Source organism: Coregonus lavaretus (genome assembly GCF_964263955.1).
Source record: "Coregonus lavaretus genome assembly, chromosome: 11".
NCBI lineage: Eukaryota > Metazoa > Chordata > Actinopteri > Salmoniformes > Salmonidae > Coregonus > Coregonus lavaretus.
This window is the reverse complement of record NC_139998.1, coordinates 6,828,008-6,838,285: the sequence shown is the minus strand read 5'-3', so window position 1 is coordinate 6,838,285 and position 10,278 is coordinate 6,828,008. Positions and strand designations below refer to the sequence as shown.

Below are 10,278 nucleotides of genomic sequence, written 5' to 3'. Positions count from 1 at the left end.
GGTGCAGAGTTGGCCTGGGGTAGGATTAGATAGGGCTAAATAGTGGAATGGAGCGGTGTTTTTTTGAGTGAGGGCTAATAGTTGGCAGGGTAATTTTCATTTTTCCCAATTTTGACATTTGAAAAAAAATCACAAATATTCTGCCATTTCAATATCTGAGCTGCAAAACACACAATGGTTAAAGTCAAAGTTAAATCTCCGTCATAAGAAATCATTACCTGGGTAAATGTCATTATATGTTTTGAGATGAACTTCTTTAGCTTTAGGTGATAAAGGAAAATAAAGGTATCTGGTTCTTATTCTGACTATAGAACATCTAGTGAAATCTTGTAACATATATTTCCTTTTCAGTGGTGAAGGGAAACTCTCTGCAGTAAGAGTAGTTCTTAAGAATTTGTTATTAGATTTTTTGTCTAAGAAATTGTATCCATATATAACTAATGAAAACATATGCGGTACTGCAGCACAATAAGTCAACATTCCATTGACTAAAATAATAATTGCTTGTGGAATTGCCTTTACCGCTGTAGGATTTTGTCTATTGGTGCAAACAAGATTATATTTTTAAATGAAATTGTCATACAAGAAAATATTTCCATTATCATCCATTAAATTTTGAAAAGACCAGATACCTTTCTCCATCCACTCATTGTAAAATAATGTTTTTTTCTTAATTAGGATGCATCTACTGTTCTTCGTCTTTGGTCTTAGTTTATTTCCCTTTTCCGTTTTGGATTTCCCGTCCTTTTCCCATCAGCATCCAGTAGGTGGCAGCAATAGACATTTTCCAGTGTAGTCTGCGCTAAAACACCACCAAAGAAGAAGAAGAAGAAGGTGCGCGATGGAGCGTCAAAATAGAGCGACGAACTGTTAACTGAAGTTATCCTTCGCAGTTCAGCAAAAAGGTAAGTAAAACTGTATTGTTGCGGTTATATGTCCTCGCATAACTCCATGATTAGGGTCATTCAATCATTGTTTTTTTTTGGCTTTACTGGGCAATCAAGCTTGCTAGCGTTAAATTGTGAACAAACCGTCAGCTAACATTAATTAGCTAACGTTAGCTATGTAAGATTGCCAACCTCATCACCAGCAATGTGTCGTTTGTTGTGCCGGTATCTTTGGATGAATGAAAACGATACATGAAAAATATTGCTAATATCGAGTCAGTTCAGGTTAACTGAGTTTTCTTAGCCAGTTAATATGCAGTTAATAGACTGCAAAATAGCTAGCTAGCTCAACCAGGCTCAATCTGCCTGGCTGACTGTCTCCATCAATACTGTAAATAGTTTCGTCAAGATGCAGCTGATCAGAGTAAGTGTGATATCACTGCTCTCAACTCAAACTGTTGATAGTAACACATGTCACACGATTAGCTAAAACTGCTATACTACATGATGTGGGAACAGTGGGATCTTTATGTGGGAGATGATATCAATACCAGTAGTAGACCTTTTCTGCCCACTCCTTTGCATAAATAATACATGGTACTGTGGTCTCAATTGATGCATTGTACGTTTTTTACATGTGTATACTGTAGTATAGCTTCAACTGTTCTTCTACTCCTCCCATATCTACTTTACAGAAGCCACCAGCACCATGGCAACTGCACAGTCAGCATTCACATTTGCAGTTTGTATCCTGATAATAACAGAGTTGATACTGGCCAAAAAGGACTACTATGACATATTGGGAGTGCCGAAAGATGCCAACGAGCGTCAGATAAAGAAGGCTTTTCACAAGCTGGCTATGAAGTATCACCCAGACAAGAACAAGAGCCCAGATGCTGAGACAAAGTTCAGAGACATTGCTGAGGGTAAGTGTAATTTCCAGGTGAACAAAAGAGAAGAGCAGTCACAGATAAAGTAAATCAAAAGTCAATCTGGTTTATTATGAATCCAGCACAAGCAGAGAAAATGTCTAACTGGCCTTCTCTGAGCAGGCCCCCAAATGTCCTAATCAAAAAGCGCCAAATGTTCTTTAGGAAGTCAAAACCAAAAGGCAGTGACTTTGCCTACAATACAACAAGGAATAATCAGTGCGTCCTCAGTCCTTGTACCTCCAGTCTGGAGTCAATCACTATCAACAGATATGAGAATCCATAACATTTAGCTTCAAGTCTAGTGACCATCAACCCACACCTTGAGTGTAACTCTGCAAATTATTTGTATTACAGAAACTCAAAATATGCTAAACATTGTGTTGATCATGCTAAATGAAATATGAAGTTTAGTCATCTTAAATATTCCCATTACAGGTTGATACTTTATTTATGTAAAAATGTCAACTCACGTTCCAGCGTTTTCTTTCTTTTTATTGTGTTACATCACTGTTGTTTTTTACACTACTGCTAATAGAATCATTGGTATGATCTGAAACCCTTTCTTGCAACTCTTTCATCTACAGCATATGAAACCTTGTCAGACAAGAAGAGGAGACAAGAATACGACCAGTTTGGACATGGCACAAACGGTCCAAACGTCCACCAGCCCTTCGACTTTGGCGACATGTTCAAGGACTTTGATATTTACAGCCAGAACCGGCACGCCCGTCACAAGAGGCACTTTGAGGGCCACTTTCGGGCCAACCAGGAGGCCCACCACAGCCGACACAAGAGACACTTCCAGGGGGCTTTTGGAGCAGCAGGTGGTGGTGGCTTTGACGGCATGTTTGACGACATGAAGAAGATGTTTACTTTTCACAGGGACACTACTAAGCAGACTGAGAGCAGGTTTCAGAGTACTACAGCGAAGCAACACTGCAGAACAGTGACACAGCGCAGGGGGAACATGGTCACCACGTACACTGACTGCACTGGCTCCTGAGGACAGAGGTCATGTCCGTATCCACATCACCTGGGTCGTGTTCATCAGGCATGAAATGGAAGAAAGCGGTCTGAAATGGGGAGGTACTATCTGAACCAGTTGTGACTGCTGGGAGGAGCTATAGGAGGACGGGCTCATTGTAATGGCTGGAATGGAATTAATGGAACGGTATCAAACACATCAAACATATGGAAACCACATGTTTGACTCTGTTCCTCTATTCCATTCCAGCAATTACATCCTCCTATAGCCCCATCCACTAGCCTCCACTGATCTGAACTTGTCCAATAAGAAAGGGTTGTTTTCGCCTCCCGAGTGGCGCGACGGTCTAAGGCACTGCATCGCAGTGCTTGAGGCGTCACTACAGACCTGGGTTCGATCCCAGGCTGTGTCACAACTGGCAGTGACCGGGAGTCCCATAGGGCGGCGCACAATTGGCCCAGTGTCGTCCGGATTAGGGGAGGGTTTAGCCGGGGGGCCTTTACTTGGCTAATCACGCTCTAGTGCAGCTCCATTGTGTGAATCCAGCAGCCTTTAGTAGGAAAAAAACAGTGTAGACAATGACACTGGGACAGGTTTGCTTTTGATTGATAAATGGAGAACAATGTCAGCTAAATGTCCCCTCAGTTTGAACATTTAGTGAAAACATAATGCAGCATTTTGATGTAGCCTTGTAAAGGGATGCTCACCACTTGTAGTTGAAATTAGCTCAAACTATTCAGATCTACAAAAACTCGTACGCCATGGGAACACATTGGAAACTACCTGCAGTTGATGTAGCCAGCTGTTTTTGTTGCTGCTGTGACCTGAGTGCTGGTCATTGCTACTTTGTCAACATCTATCCTCCTGTCAGCATGGACCACTTGAATTTATAAGCTGACGTTGGTGTAAATACAATCCAGTGTTGTTCATGCAACACCTCATAAACATCCGTTCCCTGTTTCACCAGTCTGTAAACTAGAAATGTATGTTATCCAGTTTTGTTATGTCATGTGCAAAGCCAGCACTCTTTTTTTTCTTCTTTTTTTGCTACTGTTGTTTGCTGGCTTTATCGTTGTGATAAATTGACCCATATAAGCACTTTCATTATATTAATCCTATGGATAAAATGTGTTACTTTGACAGAAAAATAGTGTATCGTCCCTGTAAATAAAAAAAGTGTTCAGGAAATAAAATATCAGAAAATAAACGTTGTGTATTTGCATTCTTTGGAGTTGTGCTGAATATTTGCAGGTGTGTGTATGCAACCTCCTAGTAGACTTTTTTTTTTTTGTTGTAGTGTCAAGGAAATTCCCAACCCTGATTTTCTCAATACATTAATCAGTGCCTAAATATTTTGGTACCCACTCCCTAGTTACTGTTGTCTTGGAAAATACATTTAGCTCTACATTGGTGCAGCATGAATCACGTCAACACTGGTAAATGTATCCTGAACAAAAATATAAACGCAACATGTATATTGTTGGTCCCATGTTTCATGAGCTGAAATAAAATATACATTTTCAATATGCACAAAAAGCTTATTTCTCTAAAATGTTGTGCATACATTTGTTTACATCCCTGTTAGTTAGCATTTCTCCTTTGCCAATATAATCCATCTATCTGACAGGTGTGGCATATCATGAAGCTGATTAAACAGCATGATCATTACACAAGTGTGCCTTGTGCCGGGGACAATAAAAGGCCACTCTAAAATGTGCAGTTTTGTCACACAACACAATGCCACAGATGTCTCAAGTTTTGAGGGAATGTGCAATTGGCATGCTGAATACAGGAATGTCCACCAGAGCTGTTGCCAGATAATTTAACGTTTATTTCTCTACCATAAGCTGCCTCCAACGTCGTTTTAGAGAATTTGGCAGTACGTCCAACCGGCCTCACAACTGCAGACCATGTCAGCCCAGGACCGCCACCCGGACAGCTGCTGAAACTGTGGGTTTGCACAATCTAAGAATTTCTGCACAATCTGTCAGAAACCGTCTCAGGGAAGCTCATCTGCATGCTCGTTGTCCTCACCACGGTCTTGACCTGACTGCGGTTCGGCGTCGTAACCGACTTCAGTGGGCAAATGGCACGCTGCCTGGAGAAGTGTGCTCTTCACGGATGAATCTCGGTTTCAACTGTACACGGCAAATGGCAGACCACTAGTGGTTTTCTGATGTCAACGTTGTGAACAGAGTGGCCCATTGTGGGTGTGGTTATGGTATGGGCAGGCATAAGCTACGAACACAGTTGCATTTTATTGATAGCAATTTGAATACACAGAGATATCATGACGAGATCCTGAGGCCCAGTGTCGTGCCATTCATCCAGCGCCATCACCTCATATTTCAGCATAATAATGCACTGCCCCATGACGCAAGGATTTGTACACAATTCCTGGAAGCTGAAAAGGTCCCAGTTCTTCCATGGCCTGCATACTCACCATTTACATTTACATCATTTAGCAGACGCTCTTATCCAGAGCGACTTACAAATTGGTGCATTCAACTTATTATTTTTATGGGGGGGGGGGGGGGGGGACTGTGCTTCCGTAGAGGTAGGGGAGCTAGCAGGCCAGAGGTGGATGAACGTAGTTCCCTCGTTTGGGTGTAGGGTCTGATCAGAGCCTGAAGGTAAGGTGCCGTTCCCCTCACAGCTCCGTAGGCAAGCACCATGGTCTTGTAGTAGATGCGAGCCTCAACTGGAAGCCATGAGAGAACTTGGGAAGGAGCGGGGTGACATGAGAGAACTTGGGAAGGTCGAACACCAGACAGGCTGCAGCGTTCTGGATAGGTTGTAGGGGTTTAATGGCACAGGCAGGGAGCCCAGCCAACAGCGAGTTGCAGTAATCCAGACGGGAGATGACAAGTGCCTCGATTAGGACCTGTGCCGCTTTCTGTGTAAAGTCACCAGACTTGTCACCAATGTTCCCTCCAAAGAAAATCGGCACTGAGCAAATTTTAGGTCTGCTGAGCGCAAACTTGAACTTTGTGAAAATTCTGTGCAACTTCCAGCGAGCGTTTACTGTGAACACTGAGGCTGTGCCCGCTTTAAGTTACAGTTTTAACAGTGGCCATGTAGGCTGCTGTAGCTATTTGAACATAATGTAGGCCTACCAGAGTGGCCTACCATCAAAAACAATGGAGAAATCCCATCCCATAATATTTTTACATGGAAATAGCTGTTCTATCATTCAGCCTACAGTAGCAGCCAATGTGTGGTGTTCAGTGTAGGCCTACATTCCATGAAACCTTTGAAAAATACATGCAGTGCGTGACATTAACCTGTTTATCCACTTGTCCTTCAGACAAGGAGGTGACTGAAACTGGTGTTGTTGTTTGATGCAAGAAACAACTTTACAAAATAAAATGCATTATTATTCCCATACCATTATTACAGAGAATCAGACAAATTATGCTACCCTCTGCCTATTGGCTACTTAGCTTATTCAAGCCTGTCTCAAAATACAACACTGCCCCTTTAAGACAAAAAAAAAGCTATTTCCCTGACTTGCTTTTCAAAGATGTCCAGAAAGGTACATGTTTTGTGCTCTTGTAGGAAGCAATCACTCCCCTATTGCTGACTACAAATGATCTATAACTGGGCTAATAACTCACTATCAAAGATAAACAAACTGTGCTACATGCAGCTCTTGCTTTGATCTCAAAACAGTATGAAAATGTATGCACTCGCTAACTGTAAGTCGCTCTGGATAAGAGTGTCTGCTAAATGACTAAAATGTAAAATAAGTGCATCTAATTAAGACCGCTCATCCTGTAAGCACAGTCCAGTTCAAAGTAAATGGCACAGATCCGTATATGGCAATGGTCTATTTGCATATAGGCCTACTGGAGCTCTGATGGTTTATGTTACACCGGTCTGTGTAGAGTACGGGCTGAGTAGTGAGTGTCAATGCAATAGAATCCTCCTCCGATGTGTTCTGCCTACAACAAAATCTCTTGCATAGTTTGTTTTGTTTCGGTATGTTGCATTGAAAGAGGCTAATATTGCGTTGATTCGGTCACAATTGCCAGAGTAAAGGGAAACGTTGATAGAGTTAACAGGGACAACTCTAGAAGAGTGGCCACCAGCCTTTTCTGAGTCAAGATCACTTTGAGTCAAAATGAAAGCCGAGATCTACCGCTTAGATTTCTTTTTTTGACATTAACCAATTTAAAACAGTCTGTAGCAAATAGTGGGCACTTTGAATACAGTGTTGTTTGACATGACAACGAATTAAAATGCCAGGTAGGAGTAATTGTGACAGGGATATGAACAAAGTGATGGCCAGTGTTTCCTTATACACTGCTCAAAAAAATAAAGGGAACACTTAAACAACACAATGTAACTCCAAGTCAATCACACTTCTGTGAAATCAAACTGTCCACTTAGGAAGCAACACTGATTGACAATACATTTCACATGCTGTTGTGCAAATGGAGTAGACAACAGGTGGACATTTTTGGCAATTAGCAAGACACCCCCAATAAAGGACTGGTTTTGCAGGTGGTGACCACAGATCACTTCTCAGTTCCTATGCTTCCTGGCTGATGTTTTGGTCACTTTTGAATGCTGGTGGTGCTTTCACTCTAGTGGTAGCATGAGACGGAGTCTACAACCCACACAAGTGGCTCAGGTAGTGCAGCTCATCCAGGATGGCACATCAATGCGAGCTGTGGCAAGAAGGTTTGCTGTGTCTGTCAGCGTAGTGTCCAGAGCATGGAGGCGCTACCAGGAGACAGGCCAGTACATCAGGAGACGTGGAGGAGGCCGTAGGATGGCAACAACCCAGCAGCAGGACTGCTACCTCCGCCTTTGTGCAAGGAGGAGCACTGCCAGAGCCCTGCAAAATGACCTCCAGCAGGCCACAAATGTGCATGTGTCTGCTCAAATGGTCAGAAACAGACTCCATGAGGGTGGTATGAGGGCCCGACGTCCACAGGTGGGGGTTGTGCTTACAGCCCAACACCGTGCAGGACGTTTGGCATTTGCCAGAGAACACCAAGATTGGCAAATTCGCCACTGGCGCCCTGTGCTCTTCACAGATGAAAGCAGGTTCACACTGAGCACATGTGACAGATGTGACAGAGTCTGGAGACGCCGTGGAGAACGTTCTGCTGCCTGCAACATCCTCCAGCATGACCGGTTTGGCGGTGGGTCAGTCATGGCAAGACGGAGCTGCTCTTCCTCCCGGGGAAGGACTGCCCGTTCCATGATCTCGCCATCACGGTTGACAACTCCGCTGTGTCCTCCTCCCAGAGTGCGAAGAGCCTAGGCGTGACCCTGGACAACACCCTGTCGTTCTCCGCCAACATCAAGGCGGTGACCCGCTCCTGCAGGTTCATGCTCTACAACATTCGGAGAGTACGACCCTGCCTTACACAGGAAGCGGCACAGGTCCTAATCCAGGCACTTGTCATCTCCCGTCTGGACTACTGCAACTCGCTGTTGGCTGGCCTCCCTGCCTGTGCCATTAAACCCCTACAACTCATCCAGAATGCCGCAGCCCGTCTGGTGTTCAACCTTCCCAAGTTCTCTCACGTCACCCCCCTCCTCCGCACACTCCACTGGCTTCCAGTTGAAGCTCGCATCCGCTACAAGACCATGGTGCTTGCCTATGGAGCAGTGAGGGGAACGGCACCTCTGTACCTTCAGGCTCTGATCAGTCCCTACACCCAAACGAGGGCATTGCGTTCATCCACCTCTGGCCTGCTGGCTCCCCTTCCTCTGCGGAAGCATAGCTCCCGCTCAGCCCAGTCAAAACTGTTCGCTGCTCTGGCACCCCAATGGTGGAACAAGCTCCCTCACGACGCCAGGACAGCGGAGTCACTCACCACCTTCCGGAGACATTTGAAACCCCACCTCTTTAAGGAATACCTGGGATAGGATAAAGTGTTCCTTCTAACCCCCCCCCCCCCCCCCCCAAATTGTAAAGTGGTTATCCCACTGGCTATAGGGTGAACGCACCAATTTGCGAGTCGCTCTGGCTAAGAGCGTCTGCTAAATGACGTTAATGTGCCCTTGAGCAAGGCACTTAACCCTAATTGCTCCTGTGAGTCGCTCTGGATAAGAGCGTCTGCTAAATGACTAAAATGTAAATGTAAAATGGGTGGCATTTCTTTGGGGGGCCGCACAGCCCTCCATGTGCTCGCCAGAGGTAGCCTGACTGCCATTAGGTACCGAGATGAGATCCTCAGACCCCTTGTGAGACCATATGCTGGTGCGGTTGGCCCTGGGTTCCTCCTAATGCAAGACAATGCTAGACCTCATGTGATTGGAGTGTGTCAGCAGTTCCTGCAAGAGGAAGGCATTGATGCTATGGACTGGCCCGCCCGTTCCCCAGACCTGAATCCAATTGAGCACATCTGGGACATCATGTCTCGCTCCATCCACCAACGCCACGTTGCACCACAGACTGTCCAGGAGTTGGCGGATGCTTTAGTCCAGGTCTGGGAGGAGATCCCTCAGGAGACCATAAGTCACCTCATCAGGAGCATGCCCAGGCGTTGTAGGGAGGTCATACAGGCACTTGGAGGCCACACACACTACTGAGCCTCATTTTGACTTGTTTTAAGGACATTACATCAAAGTTGGATCAGCCTGTAGTGTGGTTTTCCACTTTAATTTTGAGGGTGATTTCAAATCCAGACCTACATGGGTTGATAAATTGGATTTCCATTGATAATTTTTGTGTGATTTTGTTGTCAGCACATTCAACTATGTAAAGAAAAAAGTGTTATTTTAGTGTTCCCTTTATTTTTTGAGCAGTGTATATAGGGACCCTATATATAACCTTTGGCTACATTGAATGTTTTTTCTTAGCTACTTCATGTAGCTAACATATTCATGCTTTACGTATTCCTCTTTGATTTAGAAGATACAGTTGCACAAACAACATGCTGATTTAGGTCACACCATCCCTGGTATTATCAGGCTGTATAGCTAGTTACACAAAAGTATTCATCCCCCTTGGCGTTTTTCCTATTTTGTTGCATTGCAACCTGTAATTTAAATTGATTTTTATTTGGATTTCATGTAATGGACATACACAAAGTAGTCCAAATTGGTGAAGTGAAATGAAAATAGAACTTGTTAAAAAAAAATATTAAAAAAAAATAACAGAAAAGTGGGGCGTGCATATGTATTCACCCCCTTTGCTAAGAAGCCCCTAAATAAGATCTGGTGCAACCAATTACTTTCAGAAGTCACATTATTAGTTAAATAAAGTCCACCTGTGTGCAATCTAAGTGTCACATGATCTGTCACATGATCTCAGTATATATACACCTGTTCTGAAAGGCCCCAGAGTCTGTAACACCACTAAGTAAGGGGCCCCACCAAGCAAGCGGCACCATGAAGACCAAGGAGCTCTCCAAACAGGTCAGGGACAAAGTTGTGGAGAAGTACAGATCAGGGTTAGGTTATAAAAAAATATCTGAAACTTTGAACATCCCACGGAGCACCATTAAATCCA

The 10,278-nt window shown here is 44.1% G+C and overlaps 1 protein-coding gene across 1 annotated transcript in view; it reads left to right on the top strand.

The window, feature by feature from the left end:
- The first annotated feature begins 832 nt into the window (after positions 1-832).
- Positions 833-10,278, top strand: part of LOC311137129 (dynamin-1-like protein) — a 40,277-nt gene continuing 30,831 nt past the window's right edge. Inside the window, exons 1-3 of the mRNA XM_084171470.1 lie at positions 833-905; positions 1,583-1,813; positions 2,404-2,789. Coding sequence (XP_084027596.1) covers positions 1,597-1,813; positions 2,404-2,789 — 603 coding nt within the window. The 5' untranslated portion in view covers positions 833-905; positions 1,583-1,596. The remainder of the gene's footprint in view (positions 906-1,582; positions 1,814-2,403; positions 2,790-10,278) is intronic.